This window comes from Aptenodytes patagonicus, chromosome 10, assembly GCF_965638725.1.
Source record: "Aptenodytes patagonicus chromosome 10, bAptPat1.pri.cur, whole genome shotgun sequence".
Classification (NCBI taxonomy): domain Eukaryota; kingdom Metazoa; phylum Chordata; class Aves; order Sphenisciformes; family Spheniscidae; genus Aptenodytes; species Aptenodytes patagonicus.
Window position 1 is genome coordinate 21,425,043 of NC_134958.1, and position 26,075 is coordinate 21,451,117.

The window sequence follows — 26,075 nt, forward strand, 5'->3', positions numbered from 1 at the left end:
GGCAAACGTGTCAATGTCTACCTCCATCTCCCATATTCCTAAAACAGCACCTAGGAGGGTGCGTGAGGAGCCAAGTACAGCATATTCAGGGTGGCTCATTTCCTTGGTGATGAGCTCAAATGGAAGGACTAGAGCTTTATGTTTGCAACTTTTGGTTATATGCTCAGCTATTGCGCGCATGTGGCACATCAGGCTGAGCATCTTCCCTACGAGGAGGAAGGGTATCTGGGGGAGGTTTAAACACAGTGGGCTGTTCCTAAGGCCAGAGAAGGCTTTCCAGACCAGGTAGATTAATGGGTTTCCAGAAAGCTTCTTTTAGGTCAGTGACTGAAAATAATTAGACAGTTAAATAATTACATTTGATTAAAATTTTCTGATGACCATGCTGCAACTAAGTGCCTTATCTAGGGGTTTTGACTGATTAAACTGGTTGATTGATGAAGTTACTGTCACAATTTTGTTAATATTTTTACACAGTTATGTCTGGTTTGTTTTAATCTCTCCTGCTCTGCAAAAGTTGTTTGGTTTTGCTTGGGCTCAGAGAAATGGAGGATTCTTATGTATGCCAACTTTAACTGTGCCATGGGTATGCATTTTAATTATGGAATAGGTGAGTCATCGACTCTTTTCACCCGCACGTACACAGACACGTCTAATGAACACCACCTAGAGTTAAACGAGTATTTGTTGCACACGGCTTGAAATGGATCCTGTGGATTTGTAACAACACTTCACGCAAAGATCAAAGAGGGTGTCCTCTGGTTTGCTAAAGCAGCCTGTTGAGGTGCATTTTCTGATGGTAGAGTCACAGAACAGCTGAGGTTGGAAGAGGCCTCTGGAGATCGTCCAGCCAACCCCCTGCTCGGTGCAGGGCCAGCTACGGCAGCTTGCCCAGCACCATGTTTTGAGTATCTCCAAAGATGGAGACTCCACAACCTCTCTGGGCAAACTGTTGCAGTGTCTCACCACCCTTACAGCAAAAAACCTTCCTATACTTAAACAGGACTTCCTGAATTCCAATTTATGCCCATTGCCTCTTGCCCTGTCACTGGGTACCACTGAGAAGTCCTGGCTCCGTCTCCCCTACTCCGTCCCACCAGGTATTTATACACATTGAGCCATCTCTTCTGCAGGCTGAGCAATCCCAGCTCTCAGCCTCTCCTCCCATGACAGATTCTCCAGGGTGAATCTCAGATTCTCCCTGTGAATCTCATTTCAACATATTTTTTTCCTTGCAGGACTGGGTGATTCATCACCCATCCCTTTCCTCCCGCAAGGCTTGCACTCCCGCAGTGCAGCAGCGCAGTTTCACTGCTTCTCTTTCTTCAAAGTTTACAGTCATTGACTGGGGACACTGACCTTGCGTTGCTTTGCAGGCACAGTGGAAGACTTGAATTTCGATCCAGTTACACTCACTGCATACTTGTATGGAAGGCAAATTAGGCTGCTTCATAAACAGATTTTTTTAAATTATTATTATTCAGCTCCTCTTAGCTCAAAAATACCTTTTTCTGAATTTGTTTTCATGCCATACTGCAGCAAGGTAGATTCTGGCTGGCAGATGGCACAGAAAACACTTGTTTCATCTCCTGTTTAATCTAGGTTTTGTAATAAAACTTTTCTCAGCAGCCACGGTTCAATAACATACAAAGTTCACTGTGGTGTTCAGTAAGAATTTGAGGATTTGAGGCTGGGACGAGGTGAGGGCTGGGGGGCATGGCTCTCAACGGGGATCACTCAGCGTTGCTCAGGGTGCCAAGGTTAAGAAAAAGAAAAAAAAGTTGAAAATATGCATCTAGTTCCCAACAGCTTTGTAGTTCCCCAAAGAATTGCTCCCTTACTATAAATGGAGGTTAGTACTTCTTCAAAGTGGTGGAAAAAAGTCACTGAACAAGATTGGGGAATTGAAAAGTTCCATAGCTCTTGGTAAAACACTCTTGGTGCAACTTCATTTTTGCTTGACATGAAAGGCAACAGTTATTTACTCTTAGTCTTGAGAATTAAGCGAAAACTGACCAGCTCGGCTAGCTTAGAGATACCAGCTTCTGTTGTTCCATTCAGAGCAAATAAATAAATAAACACAAACTTTTTTTTTCTTTAAAGTAACAACTTTTCAAACCAAGATGCTATTTGGTGCCGCTCTCAATTTGTCCAGGCCTAATTAATTCCTAAAAGGAAAGAAAAATAAAAAATAAAGGGTGGGGGAAAAGCAAAAAAGAAAATAGGTGGTCTACAACACCGAGGTCTGAGTCTCATCACTTCATGCTATTTGCAATACGTGCTGTAATCACTGAAGGGTTATTAACAAGTCAGGACTGACGAACAGCCTGGGGGGCTGCTGCTCAGTGGGATGGAAATCCCCAGGAGCACCAGAAGGAAAGGAGGCACCTGCCATTGAAAGACCCTGGCTGCACACTTGGTTAGGACTTGTGTTTTGGACAAAACCTTTTTTGCAGGAAAACACAGTTTTACTGGAAGCAGGGGAGCTGTTTTGGAAGATAAAGCTGGGTTTCGATGAAACAGTTCACATCTGGTGAAGGCTTCCTCTGGAGATGGAGATTTAAGGTGAAATTTCTAACCAAAGAGGGGAAGAGGAGACCAAATTCATAAAAACCAGCCCTGTGGGGTGCTGGGAGCTCTGCAGGGGTAAATATAGTCTGGAACAGGAGCTGAAGCTTTCATTGCCCACAGTCTACCCTACCCGCAGCCTGGAGTCCAAGCATACCTTCCCTCTGCTCCAGTAGATTCATCGACAAGTAAAACAGCTAGAGAAAGGAGAGATTAAAATAAAATTCCTCTTCCCTATATAGACAGCAGATGGTGGATAGTGTGCCAGCTTAGGCAGTGGGATGTCTCAATCAGATCTGCCTGATTCAGAGCAAGTTTCTTTTTTATATCAATGTGAATGTCTTTTTTTGTTGTTTTCTGTTGCTGTTGTTGTCAAGAGGTAAAATGTGGACTTTTAAAATCTTATATAAATTTGCAGGGCAAGAAAACTGTTTCCCAGCCTGCTCTAGAAGTGATAGTAATTCATTTTGTATGAGAGAAGCTCATGAGAACATAAAACACTCCTAAGGCAGATAATGCTGAGGCTCTTTGCGAATGGAACAAGAATTTTATTCTTGCTGGTTAAAAGACAAGGCAGATTCGAGTGAACGGACACCCTGTGCGTGACAGTCAGGCTGATGCAACAGTTTTAACAGCTCAAAGGGTTCAAAAGTAGCTATGCTGGTGCAATCCCTTAGTGTGTACCCACTTAGGTAGATCTTGCCCATTTCCTATACCCTAGGAGCTTGCAGCAAAAAGGGGGTGCATCCAGCTAAATACCTCATTGATTCAGCAATTCCTAAAAACCCCAGAATTAATCAATTTTTAATTATTTTTGCATAAGGCAGGCGAGACATTTATGCAAGTGGAAGCAAACACAGAGATATGCCTCCCAGAAGGAAATGTAATACTGGTATGGTTATCCCACCTGGACAAACTGCTTGACTTTACTTAAATGAACCCCCCCCTTTTAAGAATTTCTAAAAGCCTAAAGTTGATTTTGTTCTGTTGGATTGCACAATTCCCCAGGACTTTGTGATACACCATACTAACGGAGTGTAAGAATATGTTGCATCATATTGAGTAACAGGGTATGTTGAAAATGATTATTTAGGTGGTGAAGATCTCTTGTAAAATGGAAATGGTAATATGTAGCTATCGGAATAATCCTCACTAAGAAATGAACTAAATCTTTAATTCATTCCCCTTGTACAGCAAGCTTCTGGGAAGATTTCCTGAAGCTTTACCCTTCCCTACGTGCCAGGAAAGACCACTAAAAATGCCTGGCTCATCTTATAGGGGAAGCGGAGAGCATGGGTGCAGCAGTATGTTGTATTTAGTGCCTTTTTCAGGGCTAACAGGAAACAATTCTAAGTTTTCTAAGACGGGAAGGAGAAAGACGTAGTTTTTTTAGTGAATTAATGTACCAACTAAGCAGGTCTGGTTCCAGTGGCTCTGTATGACCTTCTGAACAACTGTCTGTCCTGAGCAAGCCAGGATTGTTTCACGTTGCTCTGCTCACAGCGGTCTTGGACTGAGCCCACAGTGTTTGCAGGAGGAGAGGAGCTCTCTTATAAAAGAGAAGAGACCTGGAAGCGGATGAACTAAAGAGGAATAGAAACAAAAATAAACTCTGACCATTATTTTGTATAAAACAGAAGTATCCTCTACTTTTAAGATTCTATTTCTCCTTATTTTACTTCCAGTTTCTCTTGTGTAGCTAATATTACTCAATAAGAGACTGAAGCAACACCTGATTTCACCATTGAGACATTTATCTATCGGACTCTGGAAGGCACCATGGCAAAACAGTGCTGTGCCTTGTGAGAGGCAGGTGCAAATGTTCACATCAGGCCTCTCTGTTGGCTCCCAGGAAGAAGTCACCTTATTTTATGGATTTAGCTGTTGTCTAAAGTCACCACATGGAGAAAATACAAAGGGATGCTGCCACCTCAAGCCTGTGTCATATAGCCACATCAAGTTCCAGTTTAAAACCAGTGAGGGATTTTGCTTCCTCCTGTCCCATTTCTCACTATCCCCATCACAAAGGTGTTCCAGAAGTTTATTATATCCAAATTTCCTGAATGGATTCCTAGCTTTTTGTCACACTTTTTCTTCTGACGCACATCTGGCTGCTGGCCCCTTTCTCCTTTTCCTAGCACAGAAGCATCAGGGGTCTGAACAGCTGCACAGTAGGAGCATGCCATGTCCTGAAGGTGGTCAGAAACATCCTGACACCCCCACCTGCAGGAACTTCAGGTCAAGGCTGAAGTCAGTGAAAACTAGTGGAAATGGGCAAATAAAAGCATGATCTCAACCTCATAGAATATGTGCAATTCAAGAGAGGGCGCATTGTTTTCCCTGGCTGTTTTACAATACAAGGCACTTGGAATAAACCAATAAATGACAGTATCTCAAAATTAAAAGAGATGCTCTTCTCCTACTCAGTGCGAAGAAGGTGTTCTTGTGAAAAAGGATGGCACAAGGTTTCCATTTCCTGACTTTGCTTGTGCCCGTTGTGGAAGCTTCCTGAATTGAGGCATTATGAGACACGGGCAGATGGGCAGTTGAAAGGAAGCGATACTGTGGCATGTCTCTGAAGCTCTATATCTGCCTTCCAAAAGGCAAAGCTCCTTCCATGTAATGTTTGAAAGAAGCTGAAAGTTCAGAGATCACTGTCACATTTTCCAGTCCTCTGGCTAAAGCTTGGAGGACTGATTTTGTGATTAATCATGTTATGAGATGTAAAAACACTGCTATGCAAAGAAAAAAAGAACAAAACAAAACCACCATAAAATCTTGTACTCTTTACAAAGACAGCAAAAATTAAGCTCCAGTTTTTCTTCCCTAGGAAATGTCGCACATTCTCAGAATATTATTTAATTGAAGTATTAAGAAGGGCGGCTAAAATGGAGGTACTAAGTACAGATTCCTTTTATTAGATTGTAATCGAGACTTGCCAAGTCTGTTCCCTGTGTACCATTAGCCTGCCAGCCAACAAACCACCTGTAAAAGTTAAGAAGGCGTCTGTGCAGCCATCACTTTGTAGCTATGCAAATCATGGGGTGATTAAAACCTGAAGAGAGTGAAACAACATGCCGTGACTATAAGAATGCCTAATACATAACACATGAGCAGTCCAGGATGCCAGTGAGGAGGGCGAGGGCTCAGGAAGCTGAGGAGCAAATTCCTCCTGTCAGCAGAACTCTAAAACAAGCATTTCCTTCTCTGAGAAAACCCGCAATGTCATAGAGAGCAAAAGATTATTGGGAAGCTACTGGTTTGCTCAATGTCACCAATTTTGCAATGCTACCGTGAAGTTTGTGAAATCTCAATTTCAATTTATTTCTGAATATCCTAGCTGCTGCAGAATTGAAGTCTGATGAGAATCTCCATTTTCATTTGAAGTTCTCTAGCCTATCTCGTCACGGGAGGAAGCGCGAGACAGCAATCTAGCAGCTCAACAATTGGAATGCTACAAATGCAATGTTTTTTTCCTTCTGATTTTTGAAGGTCCCATTCAAGGTTCACATTTATGCTATGTCTGGCAATAAATAGTGTTTGGTCCCCATGAAAAGTACTGCATTGCAGATTTAGGCAACAGGCTGCAGCGAAGTTGCAAACCAAGCCTCATGTTGAAAATGCCAGAGTCAACTCCTGAAATTATCACAAAAGCGTCCCAAGATAGCCACCTACATCCTTAGCAAACGTTTATGTTTCTTATGTGCAAAGAGTGAATTTACAAGAAATGACAGAAATGCTACACAGCCAGCTCCAGCCCACTTGCTCTTCCTTGCTTTTTTCTGCTTATGTGGAAAAATCATATACTTTTAAAAAAAAGTATTGTTTTTTTAAGTTTGTATAAATTCTGTAGTCAGTTCAATCTTGGAAAGCACGAGCAACCATCGCATTCCCATCCATTCCAACCAGTTCCAGCCAGTAAGAAAAGGAGCTCTTAGACGGTACAGCAGTATGCCGCACGGACATACTCTTTTAAACTCATTAACCAGTTTGTTATCACATGAAAATTTATAGAAAAGGACTCATATCACACCAAGCATTGGTCAAAGGAGACTGTTTCGGTTAGAGGCTTCCGCTGCAATGCCATTCTGTTCTGGACACCAACGACCTTCCCCCATTTGTGTGCTCACCTCCTAATTAGGTTGCACAGCTAGGTTTTCAGCTGCTAACACATTTCCAGGACAAGGCAGCAGAGGGTCAGGCTGAGAACCTGGGTTTTGTTTTGAAAAAAGGCTCTTTCATGTCTCACTGGTGTCAAGCAGAACTAGGACAGCATCTCATGTAACAGGAAGCAATACCGAACCGCTTCTTATCGCGCCGGGGCCGTGTAAAGCCCAGGCACCCTTCCTCAGTGTCACAGCTGAGCTGGAGCGGGAATTTAAACAGTCACTTGGACATCAGATACACAAATTAGTGGTGCTTATTGCTATCTCATTTTACTTCACTATTTATTTCAGGATAGCTTGAGCAGCACAGAAAAAGAGCAGTAAACTTCCTAAAACACTTGTTATCATGGGAATATTTTCCTAGAAATACTAGGAAATTTTAAAGTATCCCAGGGGAAAAAAACCCAAAAAACTGAAACACAAAGCAAGTGATTCACTTAGAGTGAAAGACCATGTCATGATAGAAAACATCCAGCCCAGTCAAATGTGCTTTGAGATTATAAATCTTGTTTGGCTGTTGGCTATTAAATCTCTTTGCTGCTCACCTACAGTAAATACTCAGCCCTTGAGCACTTGACAAGGAGACTAGCAGATCAAGAGATCAAGATTGAGAAACACTCTTTTAAAGCAGTGCCAATACACAGTGGTATGATGCAATGATATAATTCATTGATATAACTCAGTCAGAACAACGTACTTGCAATCCAGGACTGAGATATCATGCATGATACAACTGTGGATAGAAAGGATTTGTTTCTGACAGTTGAAAAAAATATTGGCAGAATGATGCTTGTTCAAAACTCACTACCCCCTGTTCTCTCTGAACTTCCTCCTCACGCCAGTAGTTATTTCATTTTTGAACCTGGAAAAATGAACCTTAAGTTTTTGTTTTACCAGAATTGTCAAGGGCTTACCTAAATAAACAAGATAAGCTATGATGCAAAAAAAGTTCGATTTAAAAAAAATTCCAAAAATACTCATAACAGATTCAGTTTCAATTTTTTTTCTCTTTTGAAAATCTGTATGAACACTTTATTTAGGTGATTTAGCAACATTTATCATTTTCAGTCCAAAACCCATCTTGATAATACTTCTGATAAAAGCCTTGGGAAAATACCATTAAGAATAAAGACAAGGAATGCACCTTTATAGCTAAATATTTTCAAACTTAAGAGAAAGTGGGGTTTTTTTAAAAGATTTTTTGAATATTTGCAGATAATACATTTCAAATAATTCCTAAATGAAAGATCTGTAGGCTAAAAGAATACCTGATAGCTAGCCAGGCCCACCTCAGATGTGCAAACCAGTTAACGTGCAGATTTTGATACTATCTTTATCACCAGGGTAGCTCAGCACTATCCTGTCACATACCAAGCAATGCACCAGATGTCTGTTACATAGTTTTCTCTTTTCCAGCCCTTCTTCCCTGTCAGGGTAGTGTTGTTGCCGTGCTGTATCCTGGGGCCTCTCTGTATCCTGCTCTCCCTGTGTACCACCTAGGATGTAGTTCCTTGCCAAAAGCAAGTGAGCAGGCTTTGCAGCTGGAGGCGCCGGGGAAGAGGCCTTTTTTGCTGACAGCCAGAACTGCAGCTTCCCAGAGCAATGCAGCAAGCTGAGGTGGAGCTGCAGTGGCACTTACCAAACAGGACATACCACTTCAGCTGCAAAGCAGCTGAGATGCTAAGCTGCTGACAAGCCAGCTTATCCTGCAGGAGCAGGTAGAGGTATGAATTGTGGTATGTAAACTACCTCTAAAAAAAGTTCTGAGTGGGCAAGCCAGGTCCCAGGACAGTGTTAGAAATGCTCCAAGAAAACCAGCCAGAACAGAAGAGCCCACAGTTCCTACAGCACAACCGCAATGACTTGATCAATTCATGTCACCTGAATATTAGTAGTTGGACATGCAAGGGCGTACAATTTAGCAAGCGCTTTGCACACAAGCATGGATATTTTTGCTTCAGTTCAGTCCATTGTAATAGCTATTTACCAAAACCATGCCTCAGGAACCAGTAAAGCATTTTAGTCTTTCCTACTTGATATTATTGCAATAGTACCCTCGTGACTTCAAAACGTAGATGCTTGCTCTTCAAAAAGCCTTGCAGTACTCTCTGAGCACCCGGCAGCACAAGGCTCAGAGAAGAGATGTGCTGTAAGGCTGATTCTCAGCTAGTTAAAGACACAAGACTTAGCACAAGGTTACTCAGCTTTGTGCCACCAAGACGTAAGAAGAAACTACATCACCCCCCACCTATCTTCGTACTGAACTTTCTACCCTCTGGGCAGGGAACTGACACCATCAGTCTTCCTGCTTGCAGCCTTTGGTTACCAAACCAAAATCCTCCAAGCCTCTCCCTCATGGCTGCAGAAACCAGCTCAGAGCCAGCCGTGAATAATCTCTCCCACAATTAACTCCTGATGTTTACCTGTGTGATTGCCTATGGAGAAACTTCTACCAGACGGAAAGGCGCAGTCCCAATGCACCTATCTCTTTAGTAAGTGCTAATGTGAGGGAGCAGCATCGATAAGCCACAGAGGAAAAAAGAAATGGAAAGAAGAAAGTGTATCCCAGTGTGCTTACTGTCAACACCTCTGCTTGCAGTCCTCCACACCTCCTTTCAAGTGTTCTAGGAAAAGATATTCTGGTTAAACTAGAGCGTAAGATTTGTGTTTTTCAGTCATACACTCCCTTTCACATTTCTCTCATCTCTAGGGGGAACAGTGTTGCTCATTGCACTGGAGGGAAGCAACTTTTGTAAGCGGGAAGAGGAGAGGAGATGCTGCTTCTCCATTAGCTGTGATTCTCCCCATGAGAATAAAAACCCCGGGCTCCGAGGCAGAGATGAACGCACATGTAAAGTATTAATGGAAGAATTTCAGGACAATATGAATCTGCCTGCAACACTGAAATCCCTTTGTCAAGCACTTTCTTTAGAGTGATTATAGGTCTGCTGGACAACGCAGATTAACTAATCCTTTTTACTAAAATAAGAATGAGTAAATCCTCTTTCACATTCGCACATGCTTTGACTAAGCGGAATCACTTTCTTGGCAATGAGACAAATTACTGGTGGTGATTCAAATCACCCTCTTCCAAGCAACTACCTAGATTTTGTTATAAACAAATCGTTTTACACATTTAACAAATACATTTATTGTTTAATTAAAGCATTTTTTGTAATTTCTTAAAAAAAAATGGTTCTTTCACTATTCATTAGTTCTTATAATCATCACAAAGTCCCAACTGAGAGGTGCCCAAGCACTAGCTGAGTAGTGCGACTTTAACAGCCTTTGCAAAACCATTCGATGCGAATGCTAATTATAACACAAAATGGTAAACGGAAAATAGAATAAAGGCAAGACAGCTTATCAAGTCTAGATAGTTGTTTAACATTATACAATCTTGCTGTCTTGATTGCCTTGACAAAGAAAATGTGGGGTCTGTTATGGTGTTACACAGGAAATCCTTAAGAAACTAGAGAAGAAAAACAAACCAGGACTGAACAGACACAGCAGGAGAAGAACTGTAAAGTAGGCAAAGACCCCGTTCTGGGGCAGACACTGGTGGCTTGTGCTGAAATTGAAATGCCTGAGCTGGAGGAAGGGTTCTCAAGAGCTGGTCTCAGGATTGATTTTATTCAATATATTCATTGCAGATACTGGCATAAGACATTAAGGATGGGCTGGAAATAGCTGTTGTTGAAACAAATGGGTAGAATGAAACAGTGTACAGGAGGTATCTGATAACCTTCAAGCCTAGGGTAACGGAAAGCAGACAAAATTAATGTTTCAAAGTGCAAAATGAGAGTAAGAGACCAGTAGCAAAAAGGTCCAATACACTCTGGGACCTCGTTAGGTAAAATTGCATGAGAGGAGAAAATTGGAGGTAATCAATAGATTGTAGATCAATTAGGTGCCACTGGTATGATTTGACAGCGGAAGAAAGCAAATACGATCCTCTGATGTATCAGAAGTGTTCCTTAGAGAACAGACATTAATGTCATGGTACAAAGCATCGGTTAGACTTTACTGGAGTGGCAGAGCATCATCCTTATCCAACAGGGATTTATTCAGCCTTGAACAGGTACTATAAGAACACACATGAAAAACTGGTATCCCAGGAAAGGGCAAAGGAAGTTTGTTTGGATTCAAGAAAAGGTTGAGAGAGGATGCAGGTCTACAATACATGAAAGAAGAAAAAGAGCTGTTGAAATGGAAGGGAAATGTTTGTGTAAGTAAACTTGGGCCTAAATGATTTATGGCTACATTGTGGTTGGAAATTAAGACGCAACGTTGCAGGGTGAGTGTCCATAGCAGCTTAAACTTGTCTAAACCTGGGCTGTCACCTGGCTACATTTCCTTTCCCTCCATGCCACTAGTCTATGTCATGCTAGTGGCACACGCTATTTAGACCACAGCCAGATCTGCCGCCTGGGAGGCTGAGGCAGCCCTGGTTTAGATTTCAGATGCTGTGGTTTCTGAAATATGGCTTCCACATTCTTCAGGAACACATAGTGAGGACAATAAAGCAAATTTTGAGATGGATCCCCTCAAAATGAAGAAAGACTAAATGAGTGCCTGTGGGAGGAAGTTCTTTTTAGACCCGCATTTAGCTGGAGCCAAATCCTTATACAAGGTGCAGCCACAGTGACAAAACCCAGACGAACCTAGCAGGCAGAAAATGGTGAGAACACTACTCCCATACCCTGCTTGGTAGAAAGCCTGCGATCTAGGAATGTGCAAGTGCTATTACAGATTTCACATTTAAACAGGTATCTTTCTATATGTACTAAAGGGCTAAAATATTCCTATAGTTATAATGAGCAAAATCTGGCTTTTGCATTTCCAAATTCATTGAAGTGAGGAAGTAGGAAGGCAAAAAGATGGAGCACAGAATCTGTCGTGAGCAGTGGGGAGCAGCACTAACCTGCTCCCTTTGCATTAGTGCCAGTAAAAATGCTGGTGCGTGTCCTGGAGGCAAGCCTGTTTGCAGAGCTCCAACAAGACTGCATGGCTGCGCTACTGAGGGCAGTGTAGTTTACAAAGGATCCTTTAACTCAGACCATGAGAGTATCTTGTTAGACGTGCTGCAAAATTAATTCTCTTGGTCACCACGGCAGAGTGAACCTTGATGCAGTTTTTAATATGGCACTGCTTCTTCCCCTTGCATTTTTATGGCTTAGAGCAAGATGTCCAAATGGCTGAATGGAGTCCATTAGGTAGTTTTATCAGGCCCCTAGAAGGGTCGCCGGTCAGCAGGCTGACCCCTGGCCCACTGTTGTGTTTGTGTGAGTGTTTTTGGATTGATAATGAGTTGGTGCTGCATTCTCCATTTAGGGAATTTAATAAGTGGTTCTCTCAGACATACAGAATTTGCCATCTTTCCATTACAGCAACTGCACCAGTTTAAAAGAGGTGGGGGAAGACAAGTAAGTGAGTTTTAGCATTTACTAAACAAAGAGATGTGTTGAACAGAAACGGCAGAGTAACTTCACAGTGTGCTTACCACTCCCCGTTTGTTGCTTGTGGCAGTGTGCCTGACTGCTGGGGTGATACAAACCCGTATGATATTTTCACTTACCTCTGGGCTGCATTTCTGGGACAAGGAAGCTGTGTACACAGCTATGGGATGTAGTTAATTGCATCTGGAAATATACAACCAAAATTTTTAGGCTGTGAGTTCGTTGTGGAGCACCTGACCAGAGTGGTTTCTGCCAGGCAGAGGGAGCAATTTATGAGAGTTTTTTACAGCAGCAATGACCTCTGCCTTTGAGATGTCCTCAAAAAAAAAGGGAGACGGGGAAGTGACAGTCGATTGCCAGGGTATTTCCTACTTTCCTCTATGACTGGCAAAAACTTGCTTCTTTTCATTTCTTTCACAGCAGGATCCCTCCCTGGGATGTGTGTGTGTGTAACTTGCCCTTGGAAACATCAGGAAAACTGATGTTTTGTTTTTAAGATCCCGTTTCTTAAGGGGTGAACATATGCATTAGATCAGCATATGTAATCCTATCATTTTCCTGTGGTTGCAACAGTGATCGCAGTGGATCCATGGCACTCTCTCCATCTTCTTTTATCCACATTATTATCTTGCCTGGCTCTATAGTGCAGACACTTTGCTGGTAGAGGCATTTGTCTTTGTCTCTTGTGAACCATTATCCTACTGTCTTTCCTTTCTCCCCACTGCTCATGATAAGAGTGTCCGTTAGGGAAGAAGTCATTACTGCTGTCAAGAAAATGTAGCACTGGAAATATTACTGCAACCTGTAGGTTTACAAAGATTGTCTGCAGAAATTTATCCTTGCTCTTGAAAAAGCAAAAAAACGTGCTCCCAAGTCTGCAAATCTTCACAGAAGCCCTGGGGCCTGGGTGAGCAGGACCGAGGCTGCCATCGGCCACCGCCATTCATCCCCAGAGCTCGCCCTATTCCTCTCCAGTCCCAGCAATAAGGAAGCAAAGCCGCAAGCTCAAGTGTCCAAGAGTTGCTTGCCAGAAGATCCTTCCCAAGTCCCAAAACTTAAACAGCTGTCTTATTTGCAGTCATAGTGGAAAGCAATAAACTAACGCATTTATTAAATGATAGCTGCTTTGGGGACAGTGGATAGACGTATAAACTATATTCAGTTTGTATATAAGCACTTGTATTGTACATAAACTGCTTGAGGGAAGGAACATATTAATTCTCTTTATGGTTACACAGTCCATAATGCTATAACATAAAGCTCAGATAACATTCACCACTACGTTTTCAATAACATTATCACTATGTACTGGTTAACTGAGGCTCTCAAAGTAAAAATGGCTTGTCCCAATCCCATTGTGAGTCAGTGGGAGGACCATGAATAGAACACAGAAATCCTCTCCCAGTGCCACACTCAGAGCACGTCACAACTTTATTCCCTTCCCTTTCTGGGCTCCCAGCATTTCCTCAGCAGCACTGGCTTCGTTGTGACTGATTTACCATTGCTGCAGTGCAACCTGGAAGTTGGTAAAAAGATGAAAGAAGTGCAAGACTAATTGTTTTTGTTCTCATTACTCAGATATTTTTGTCTGAGATGCATGGGGGTATGCTCTGATGGATCACGTGGACAGGGATAAGGCTGATGCATGGACTTGTGTGATGGGGAGGGAACCGCAGTCCTAGACCACAGCAGAGGAGCATGGCACTGCAGCAGAGGAGCATGGCTCTGAGACGCAGAGGGTGCAGAGCCCCAGTAGGAGATAAGAGCCCTGGCTTTGGGGCAGCAAATTCCACCCAGCTCTATGACCTCCGGAATATGGCTGGAAACCACAGATCGCCTAGGCTGGCTCCATTTGCCACATGCGGTCATGGAGCAGGACAGGCTGCAAAAATACCCAAAGGCACAAGTGAATCCCATGTATCGCACAGGAGATTGGGTGGTGAATGCAAAAGCAAGGGAAGGAGCACTCATTGGCAAGCGTCTCAGAAACACAGACTTGCAGTTTCCTGCAGATCCAATGTCCGCATTCCCAAGCTCTCCACATGCTTATGTTCTACTTTATTTTTTAAAACCCTGTCACATTGAATTTACACCAGAGACAGATTGATTCAAACAACGAGAACAGTTATTACAGCAATCCCAAACGAGAACTTAGCAGCACACTAGAACCCAAGTGCTGTCTAATGGCAAACTGTCTCTCTGTGCTATGAATCCTCCCATTAAAACACCCACCACTGACCGGGTGGCACAACCACTACCCCGTGTGCTGATATTCGCACAAGAACAAGATTCCTTCACTTCTCCACTCACATCTAGACAGCAGGTCACCGTCTTACTGAGAGTCCTGTGGCAGTGAGTTGACTCTGACCATTCTTTTTAGAAAATGTATGGGAAGAGGAGCTGTTGTCCTTAAGACTGCTCTGCAAAGATCTGCAATCTCTGCTCTGCAAAGATCCAACATCCAACGCTAAAGGTGACTTCCCCAAAAAAACAGCTAGCACTGCTTTCCACACAGCAAAATTTGTGACCCACTTCACTTTTTCAGTATTAAAAAACAAAGCTGATTTAATCAAAACTTTTACAGATTTTCACTTTGGAGAAATCTCACTCATACCTGCGCCCTTAGCCCTGCCCCAGCTGCCACTGCTCTGGGCAAATCGAAAGGTCCATTTGGATTTTCCAGAAACTTAATTTGCTCCATATGACTGACAGTAGGCATCTGGTAAACCTGCAAACTATGCACACAAATCAGCTCAACTGTTTATCTTTCTGTCTTCAGTGCAAGGAGTTTACCTTCCACACTGGCTACGAGGCCCTTGTACAGCGGCTGTTGGATGGGAGGAAGATGTGCAAAGATGTGGAGGATTTGCTCAAGCAGAGGTAAGAAAATCAGAGTGAAAAAAGTGTGAACAGCCTCCATTTTCTCTCCTGTTTGGCATCTGGAAAGGAATAGTAGGCTGTTTCTGAATTTGGTAGTGATACTAGTTTACATAGAAAAGTCCGAGTGATTTGAATCCTACCCTTTTGTCATGATTTGTGAAGGCAGAAAACAAATAGAAATTTTGAAGATTTGAGAAGAGAAGAGAGGGGTGAAAGAATCAGAAATCCAGAGCTCCATTAAGACTCAGGTAGTTATTGGTCCACAATCACACGGCAGCACGTACATCCACAACAAGTAGCATTACCAAGTTTCCCCTTTTACAGGGAGCATTTTTCTTTCCCTTTAAACGTGCTGTTGCCACAGGCACTGTTTCAGTTTCCTGCAACTACCAAAAATGGGCCATTTTTCAAATACAGACAAAGCTATGTAAGATGCTACAAAAAGCCTTTCCCAGACACCCAAGACAGCCCACATCATTCGCCGACCTTACTAGACTTTGAATAACAGTGTCATAGATTATGTCCATCCTTTACATGCTTCTTGGGGGCCCCTCAACAACAGCTATGGACAGCTGACACTTTTGTGGGTGAGAAAATACATATTACACAGCTGCTCTGACTCCTTTGCCATTCATTTTTGTACTACTGAGTTAGAAAAAAATATCTGAAATTTGGTTCTGTTTTTAAGTGGCTGGGTTTCAACAGTTTCAACATGTAGCACGAGGCACATACATGCTCATGCATAACCCGTAGGAAAGACCACACAATATGGATTATATATGCAGCAGGTAGTCCTAGAGCAGTTAATCTCAGAACTGTCTCCTTACGAATATTGCTCTGCCTTCCTCAGTCACAGACTGCTTTTTCTTCCCATGCTGTTCCCATCTAGTTTTCTGGCTTTAGGTTGGTTTTCTGTCCCAGGCTACTGGGACTTTCAAGGGGATGTGAGCTGTCAAACTGAAAGTTGACTATGTCACAGCATGTGAAGAGTTTCCCACCAAAATCGGAAGCTATTTGAATTGCTTTTCTTGACCACCAGTGGAAGCATATTTTATTACCGCATGTCACTCAGTCCTGAAGTCACATCTGTCTGATGGTAGCTTAGCTTTAACTGTTTAAAATAGCTCCTTTGTGACACATAACTTACAGAGATCAGAATTACATTGCAGGCTTCAGGCAGGCTCTACACTGCAGCATGCATCTGATGCTATATACGCCTGTGTTTCTTTCCAAAACATATTAGAGAGGTTTCTGCAAGTTGCAGGATAAGGTTCTTCCTGACTTGTGGTGGAGGCACAAAGGACTTTCCACAAAGAAGAAAAAAAATACACATACAATCATTTTGCTGATATGAAAGATACAAGAACAAATGTTTCCATGAACTTTTGCACACCCCCAAAACATTCCAGTGAGCATGCATACATGCGTGTGCTTGTGTGTGTACATACATATTGGGGGAGGAGGAAAAGGAGAAAAGATAGCGGGCACTGAGTTGCAGAAAGAAGGTATTATTTCCAGTTTATTTCTGGAAGATGCTTGTTTCAGCTTGTCCTCATGTCATTCATAGGAATGACCTAGGAGGAGATCAAAGCATGTGATGAATCTGTGTTCCTAAAGGCTGCCCATATCATGGGCTTCATGCCAGAATTTCAACAAGGACTCCTGCAGCAGCTGCCCTGAGTCCTGAAACCAACTGCCCTGGTTATACTAACACTTCATCAGTTTTCCACCCAGGTCAATTACTTTTGCTCACAAATATCCCTGCCTGGTCCAGAGGAGGGTCTAAGAGATTGGGGAGTGAGAAAGCAATTGTATTCCAGACCAAAGCCCCAGCTTTAAAACACAAAATATGTTCCAGCTCTCGACGGCTGCAGGGAAACCTAGAAGCTGTGTGCAAGAGTACTGGAAAGTGGTAAAGGCAGCACCAAGATATGAAAAGCAAAGTCTCTGACACAAAAATGTTTCTTGTTATTAAAATCAGAAGAAAAAGAATCTGTTCTTCTTCTGCAGCTTTATGTGTCTCTGCAGTATATTTCCATTTTGATGAAATTTCATTCATCTATCATGAAAGCGAAGTGGTACATCTGTGTGGCCTATCATTGTATTTTGCGCCCTCTTCTTCTAGGAGGAATCCCAAAGCAGTGACATAGGAACACCCCACTAAAACGTAGCAATTTCTAGTGCAGGATGACAGCAATTAACTAATTGCACATGCAGTGTTAGACACACGGGAGCCATGGACAGAGGCCAGGAGCAGCCTCCACTTCTGGCTGCGGCAACTGTACGCTGCTGTATGACCAGCACTGCTATTCCACCAGCCTGACAGATCTCCTTGGACAGGGGGCAAGTCCCCAGGACGAGCCTGCCTCAGGTCACAGATGATGGTTGCAAACCAGTGAAATTGCACCAGAGCCACCGGTACAGCTGGCTACAACGCAAGGTGCTCACAGCCATCAGAGCAGAGGAACAGTCGGAAGGGCAGTCGGATGTTCTCAGAGACCCACCCCAACAGCTGCTGTGTTGCAAAACTGAAAGACCAGCCCTCAAACCGCTGGAACTCAGCAAATAGTAATAATAAAGCACAGCGTGGCCGAGTGGGAAGATGGATGTAAGAACAAACCAGCGGGGTTGCATGGCCTTGCACCCACATAAAAATCCCTTTTTTGAACAAAGGGTACATTTCTCTAAGGTGCCAAGTTTCAGGCTCAAAGCTGTTTGAAATGCTTTGAAACCCCTTTTGAGAACTGGACTTACCCTAACCAAAACCCTGCCCTCCAAATCCTAGCACCAGGCTATCTGTTCATTATTTATTATTGACCATTCAATAGTTTTTAGCAGCTACTCAAAGACTGACAACTCAGTTCCACCCCGGTCTTGCACCCAGGAGAAAGGAAATAACATATTTAGTACAAACACTTTTTTTTTTAAACAGAGAATAGAAATTTCTTTCAGAGCTGGGGGAGGGGAGAACAGCAAAGAAATAATTGTTTTTCTTTATTAACCATAGAAACAGAACTACTTTCCTGAGTCACTAGTTACAGTTCCCCATTAGGTGAGATATCACATCGTATTGTCCCCTCCATAAAACTGTCACAGCCTCACCTTACAAATAGCAAGGCTCCTTCCCCCTCTGCCTCCATTGCAGCTGTTCAAGCAGCACCTCATGTTTCTAATAGTTAGAAATGTTCCTGCTACTCCTGGCTCCCATTTATTCACAACCTCTCTTAAATGGATCCTTTAGAACCTACCCTTCACTCCCCTCCCAGCCTTCATTTTGATGGGTCAAGTCAGCCGTCATCTTTTAGGTTTCTTTTGCAAAAGAGGCTCTCTGTTCTAAGCATCTTCACTACACTTCTGTACACCTCTTCTTCTAATTGAATCCAACTTTTTGGGGACAGAGTTGTACGTAGCACTCCACAGTAATCAAAGCCACGGAGATGGGCTTCATTTTTCCCTCATTTCTTCTAGAAATAGCTCACCCAAAATATTTTAGAGGTAACTAATAGCACTAGGATTGAGGAGGTAGAGAAATTAAAGAAATTGTATTTCTCATGTTTTGTACCTCAGATGCAATTAAAAGATTTGTGTAAATGTGATCCTGGTACCACTAAGAGAAATTGAATAAGTTTTTCTTTTAACAGAGCACAAGCAGAAGAGAGATATGGGAAAGAGCTGATTCAAATTGCCCGAAAAGCAGGAGGACAAACAGAAATCAAGTAAGGAATTCTTTTATTAGTGCAAATGAAAGCATTTTGGAAGCAATATCAGACTCCTGTGTTTTGCCTATGAATGGGGTCATCAGCTGCTCAGTTCAGTGCGTTACAGAGCACTTCACAATGTACAGGAAAAATGGGGAAACAACATAGTCCTTCAAAGCAGGATTCACAAAATCTTGATTTGGAAATTGCCAGTAGGTCTCTACTGAGAATTTTTTTAATTTCAGGATTCCTAACAATGTTTAATATTTGCTTCCACAAGCAAACTAAGTGATGGGAAAAAAAGGGAAAGGAAAAGGTTGTGAAATGTTTAGGATGGTGGCTTGGCATTTCTGGGAAGCTGGTGGACACTGAGAGACTGTGACAGGACAAACACAGTGCAAAGACACCAAAAATTAGCTCCTGCAGCAGGAAAAAGGCTTAGCTTAGGAATACAAACTTTTAACCTCTTTGAAGGGACTTCATTTGAAACAAATCAATGGAACTACTAAAATGACACATATTTTTCTCTGTCTCCTCTACTACTATCTTAGATCACGTATAAATTGTGTTGGGAGAGGAAGATATATGTTGGCATGGAATTTAACTTAATAAACACTGCTGATAAACTGCTGCTATTATTGATAGTAGCAGCAATAATGAGACATTTTGTCATTATTGTAACAAGTACAGTAATATGGTGGCAGAGGATGAAGATTTGGGGTGACAGAAGACAAGTCTGAAAGAGAAGACCTCAATCTAAACACAGAACAGCTCTCGATCCCTAGGGCCTGCTACCCTCATCCATCCCATACCTCATTTCTTACTTGCAGTCTCCTTTTTACGTTGATTTATCACTCTCTGTGAGCGTGGTTTCCTGTTCAGATTTTATGGGAAAACTTGACCTCAAACCCTTGCACCACCATGGCATGCAAGTGCCAGGCAATCACCCGTAGCACTTGCTATCGATTCAGTGGTGGCACATCCAGGCCGACAGGGAAACTGTTGCATTAACCCAAGCACCTGGTAGTGCGGAGACCACTGAGGCTCACTGCAGAGAACGTGCAAGCCTCTCCTCCCCTAGTGCTCCATCTCTCCCTTGCCCCTGAGCAATGCAGTAAGGTATAGCAAGGTTCCTAGCAAAGGCTGCTGGAGGTGGCTTCTACCTTCCTGCTGTCTCAATTCACAGACTTAATTGGAGAAAAGGAAGGAGAAGAAAAAATTATTTTGAAATTAAAATAGCAGATTAAGGATGGATGGCTTCTTCCCAAACCAAAGGCTAAGATCAGCGTTCCAGGATTAACGAAAGGCTCCACCTAAATTTCTTTACTGCCCTGCTCTGCAGGGCAAGCAGAGCAAACGTGTTCAGAAACAGACAGCTTTGGCTGCCCTTCTGTGACTTAGTGGATAATTCATGGGTCTGACTTTTCCTAAGAGATTATAAGAGCTTAATTTAGAGGCAGAGCCAAGTCCCAGATTTGGGACATGGATCCAAGTTCCCCTCAAGTTGGGGGAAGTTTGGACTCAGGCGCAGCTCCACTTTGATCTAGCGATTTTATAGCTTGGCATAGAGAGAAGGCTGAATATACCAACAAAGCATGCTGCAGAGCTGCTTTACTATGTTTCCATAAACCCACGCCTGGTCTGGATAGCGACCAGCTTTGCACTGATATTTTTATCAGAGGAAATGTCTCACTGTATCTGCTCTGAAGCAGAGAGAGGACACTTTGCTTTCTGTCATTCAGCATCCTCTGGTTGTTTAAGGAGTTACACAGATGGGCAGTGAAGGGCATTTGTCCAGAGTAAACACTTTAAAATCAGAGAAAACTAGGGTCTATTCAGGGCTGGAACAACTCATGAAAATGAAATATTTGGTTTTAATGCCTTAAAATTTTTGACACAGTGTGAAGTTTCTGTTTGTTTATATGACATTGATTGCTGACAGCAGTTCTGCTCCCAAGGTCAGTCCTTCAGGGAGACCGGAGGGAGGGAACCTATGTACTACCTATAATAAGAAAAGCTTGAAAGGACTATGCTACAACTATCCCCATGCATTACTCCAAGTGCTTCCTCTTTATAGGACTCCCTATTATTGACTAGCCCACTGAATCCTAAGTATTACAAATACTTGACAGGCTGAACAGGGCTGTTCACATCTTTGAACGCAGCTTTGGGTAGCAGTATTTCTCAAATAAAGTCTAATGAAGGTGTTGTGCAGGTATTTGTACCTAAAACTTGCATTTGACACTCATCAGGAAAAAAGTAGCTTCCAGGTTTTTTTGCAGAACATTTTATAGAACTTCCTGTGCCATGCTGTATTGTATGTATTGCAGAGGAGCAAGAATTACTAATTTTAGATCACTCACTCATTTTCTTGCTAATGCAAAAGTATCCTCTAGTCTTAAATTCAGTTATCTTTTAAACATCTCAGGTACTAAGGCTTTCTGTCGCTTCTCCTGGGAAATTATTTCACACCCAATAGTTCTCAATATCAGGAAGGTATCCGATACCCTTTCAAAAAGTCGATAAAAAGAACAAAGAAAATCCATCCACAACAACCACCCACAAACTGCCAGTGTCAGAAAATATCCAGAAGACCTTAAGAGAAACAACTGCAAGGCCAATTAATTCTGTTTAGCACATTATAAACAACTTCCGAAACTAATGAATTGGCTGCAGAAACCTCCCATCACTCCACCAGGTTAAAGCAATGCTCTGTAGTTGCTATGGAAAGAAGAGCAGGAGAGAAGCGGCACAAAGCTGGAGCAAGCAGCAGTCCCCGTGGGGGGGGCCTGTTGGCAAAGCATCCGTGGCAAACCCATACCGCAGCCAACGCCAGATCTGCCGAACTGGAGACGGTGGCACCGCTACATGCGATGAGCAGCCCAGCAGGGCCTTATGTGCTTATATCCTCCCAGTACCAGTGTGAACAGCTCTTTCCAACTCCAGAAATGCAGATCCTGGCAGCTGCCCAGCTCTTCTAATCTCAAACCCTCAGAGGTTAAAAAATGTAGAGAGGAAAAAAAAAACCCCGTTCTGTTGCTTCCTGTGCTTGGAGAGAAGAGGGTCTGCTCAAGGGAGAAATTAGGCAGTGGTGAGCAGGTACTGCCTGGGTTGTTACTTCAGCACAGTCAGGACCGGCACAAAACAAGGCGAAGAGAATAATCACAATGAGTAAATACAAGCAACGGGGAGAAGCCTGGAGAAGTCTATGGCACACTGCACCAGGTAGTGGACATCACCGTAGAAAAGAGTGCTCTCCCAAGCCTCCCCCATATTTTAAAAGTTTTTCATTTTGAATCAAAGAAAAAAAAATTTCAACATTTTTTCAGGCTCTTCCCTCTCCCCCAAAATTTTGCTTCAGCTGGAACAAATTGGTGAACTCAGCTAAATGTATAAATAGATTCAACTACCCATTTTTATTTACTGAAAGACACAGATGAAGAAATATGCTGCTGACTCAAAAGAAAGATAGTAGGGAAAGCTCACTGAAATATAACAGCAACTCTGGGACCACTCTCCATTGCTTTGAGAAAAATCTGGGTGACAGCAGCCATCAGGTTTCCATCCTATATGCTGTCCAGTGCTTGTTCCCTCAGCATCGCTACAGCTCCTCTGATGGAGAACTGACCCCTCGGGGCATGGCACTGCTCGTGCTTGGCAGAGACAACTACAAGCCAAGACTGTACTAGGACACTTCGTTACTGAGTATCAGCAGTAATATCACATCGTGACCTGGGAAAAGAGGACAACGTTGTGTCTCCACCTGCAGACTCCTTAGCACCAGAAATGTGAGAAATCACTTTGACCTGAGAGCTAGCAGAGGACAAATTTTTAGCACTGCTGCTGGAGGTGCGACAACTTCAGTGAGGTCCTCGCTGTTCTTTTTCAAACCAGTATTGGAAATGGCTATGGCCAGCCTACAGCTGTAGAAAAATTTCTAGCAAAACTAAAATCAGAGAGGCAGACATGCTGCAATGAGGGAGACGTGCCGCAACAATTTTTTATTTAAAAAAAAAAAGCAAAGACAGGGTTTCTAAAAGAAGCTGGTGCTGGTTACCATGGACATAGCAAACAAATACTCCAGCTTCCAGCTCAGGAAATAAAACTTCCCTATAAGTGCTGCCTAACAGCCAGAGCACACAGTCATTCAATAGTCCAGCCTGATTCAAGCAAATTTAGGCATTCTGGGTGCTTGCCCTTGCCTCGAGCACTGCAGCTGGTAGAAACTATTTCCTATAGGGAAGGGAGATATCCTCTTTCCAACCCATGACACAGATCTAAGTCAGCAGTTGCTATAGGCCTTGGCAAGTTCATTCTAATGTACAGAAGGATGCAAGAAGGGTCACACAGGCTCAGACCAAAATCCCTTCAGCCTAATATTCTGTCCTCAACACTAGATCCCAAGGGAAGAGTAGAAGAACAGGGCAAGCATATGAGGATATATTTCTCCTAAATAATCTTCTAGCCTTAGCAATTGGTAGTTCAGGGGCTGCCACACCAGCAGCTTTGTATATAGTAGCCCCCAATGGAGTTTCCTTGTGTCTTTTTCTTATTTGAAACCCCAAGACTTTTTAGCATCCACTGAGTCTTAAGGTAAAGCAATATACTTTCCTATTAAGTTCAGAAGTGCCTTCTTCTTTGTTGATATTTAGGCCACCTCATCACACTTGCCGTGTTAGATCAGACACACCTGACAAAGGCAGATTAGCTTCCTTACAGTGGGGTTCCTCAACGCACGTCTGCACTGGTGAGCTGCGGTCCCACTGCCTGTTCTGGTTCTTACAAACACACCCGGGCCCATAATAACACCAAAACTATGGAGAAGCCTGGGTGCTTCTTTCGAGTTAATCACCTGGATGTGCCAGCACTGTCATGGATGCAGGCTATGCTTGGGAATACGGGTGGCTGGAGAGTCTTAGTGAAAGCACTGGGAGGAGAACAGGTATTGGAAGGGAACATGAGAGAGTATCAGTTGCAAATGTACCTTGAGTGGGTCAGACCCAGGAGAGTGGGCAGCCCTTGCGGAGCGGGCAAAGCACGAGGATTGCAGCAGTCAGGGTGAAAAGATGGATTCTGCACAGAAATGGAACTCTGGAGCTCACCTATCACATGTCAGGGCTAAAGTGTATTTTTAAAATGTCTTCATTCCTACCTTGTACTAATTTTAAAGCCCTGTTATCCCACTTTTTTAATTATGAAAAAATAATATCTGAATCACAATTTCATAGTCTCTAATCATAAAAGAAATTATGAAAAAGACGATTACAAAGCTACAGCCATATATTCTTGGCAAATGCCAGGTTACACCAATATCCAGTGGGGGAGAGGGAACTACATGTCATGAAGTTTAAACTACAGTATGGTTTTGTACTCTCCATATTCTGTGTTGCACACATGGGAGAGGATGCACTGAAACTGGGGATTTTCAGCCGAGTTACAAACTGAGATCAAGTTTGCAAGTTTTTGCTGGTAGCGCACACAGTAATGAAGTCTTGGCACACTATTGATGATTCTCAGCAGAGCTCATGCCTTTAAGAGGAAACACCTTTCAGGTGACTGGGAATTTCCATGCAGTAGCTTTGGGCAGCTCTTCAGCAGAACAACATGAAAACAGAATATACTACAGAGCCCGGTTTTCAGATACATCCTCGGCTTCAGCTGAAATAGAGCCTCTGGGAACTCTGTTGTTCTGTAAAATAACTGATGTAAACACGCAGTAGCTGGTTAAATTCTGCCTAGTCTAACAACAGCTGTTTTTGTTATTTGCTCTGCTTGTCTCTTCTCACATATATGATTTCCTACTTTTTTGCTTCCCTCTTTTGCACTACCACCTCCTTCAGACCTTGGGAAAGGGTAGTTCCTTCAAGCCTGTGTCTGCTCTGCCCTTCTCTGCAATGCCTGAAATAGAATATTTCAGTGAGCGTGAGGTGAGGGCATCTGTAACGAAATGCCAGTTGCTACTTCCTGTGTATAAATATAGTGCGTCTGTCACTTAATATACAGAATCCTCTGTATTATTCACACAAAGCAGGCATTTTTGAAGTGAAGCTAAAAGTCATTGTGGAAGGTCACATCCTTCCATGGTTAGTTATTCTCTGCTCAGATGTCCTGAACCTGCACAGAGCTTATACACTTGTATTTCAAATCTTCAGGACCCTGTGAAAATGGACCCATGCATGTACTTCAAAAGACCTAAGCCTCTGCTCAGTTCTTGTTAAAGCCAATCTAGATAAGCTCTCCGATGATGAGGATAGGCATTTCTGAGCAGTGCTGCTCTCTTTCAGGAGACATGAGGAAATTTAGTTTTATGTTAAAGGTACAAAAGTTGTTTTGATTGTTTTATCCTTTGATTTGAATGGCATAGATCGATCTGGAGTCACAAGGGGTCTAATTTGTAGTATGTGGGCACAGATTTACAGGGAAGAGAAGGTACATGGAGATGCCATCCCATTTGCCCTTCTGCCCCAGCAAAGTCTGGGGTGATGTGTGTGTGCTCCCAGTAACCAGCCCTGGGAGTGATGATACAGTCCCTTCCCATTCCATTTGGGGCTGCTTCCACTTTTAACACGTATTCGAAAATATCCAAGCACCAGAAGCAAAACACATACACAAACACACCACAGCACTAGAGGAACCCTCCACATTTGTTGCTACTTTCATGAAAATATGCTACACCCAACCTGACACTAAGCCCAGCCTGCTGCACAGCGCAGCCTCTTGTAATAGCTGACATGACTGCTCATGCTAGCTAGTGCCTTGCTATCACTAATTTATAGACAGACAGAAACTTGGACTCCCATGGTCAAAGAAAAGGTGCTGCTCATGCCTTTTCTCTGCCACAGGTGGCTTAGACACCACACCACAGCTGGGACCTGTACAGAAATCTTTCCAGTTGCATTGAGTGGTTTTGCCTTTCTGTTTATAGCTCCTCTGAGAACAAGAAGAAAACATCCCGTCAAAATTAATTCCTCGATGTTTTCACCACATGCCCACTAAGCAATGTTAGACACGATTCTCATGTGAAATAGTGTGCTATGTGCCTGGCCTAGGACTTGGTAGCGCCTTAGTTACCTCCCTGCTAAAAGAGCACACCACCTCCCCCTTCTTTTCTTTTTTGCAATGCAGACAGAGTCCCAGGTGCAAACTATTTGAGATCAGATGCTTCTGAACTTGTTTCCCCCACATTTTGCTACCACCACTTTCACAGAAAGAAATGTTGGTAAAACCACATTGGGTCTTCCCTGTGTGGCAGAAGGAAAGATGTTAACCATGGCCTCAGAGAAGACTGGCATTGGGTTGGTTTC

At 42.9% G+C, this 26,075-nt stretch overlaps 1 protein-coding gene across 3 annotated transcripts in view; it reads left to right on the forward strand.

The window, feature by feature from the left end:
- Positions 1-26,075, forward strand: part of PSTPIP1 (proline-serine-threonine phosphatase interacting protein 1) — a 56,142-nt gene that overhangs the window by 4,922 nt on the left and 25,145 nt on the right. For all 3 annotated transcript variants that reach the window (XM_076348462.1, XM_076348463.1, XM_076348464.1), the window contains exons 2-3: positions 14,973-15,073; positions 18,715-18,789. In XM_076348462.1, coding sequence (XP_076204577.1) covers positions 14,973-15,073; positions 18,715-18,789 — 176 coding nt within the window. The remainder of the gene's footprint in view (positions 1-14,972; positions 15,074-18,714; positions 18,790-26,075) is intronic.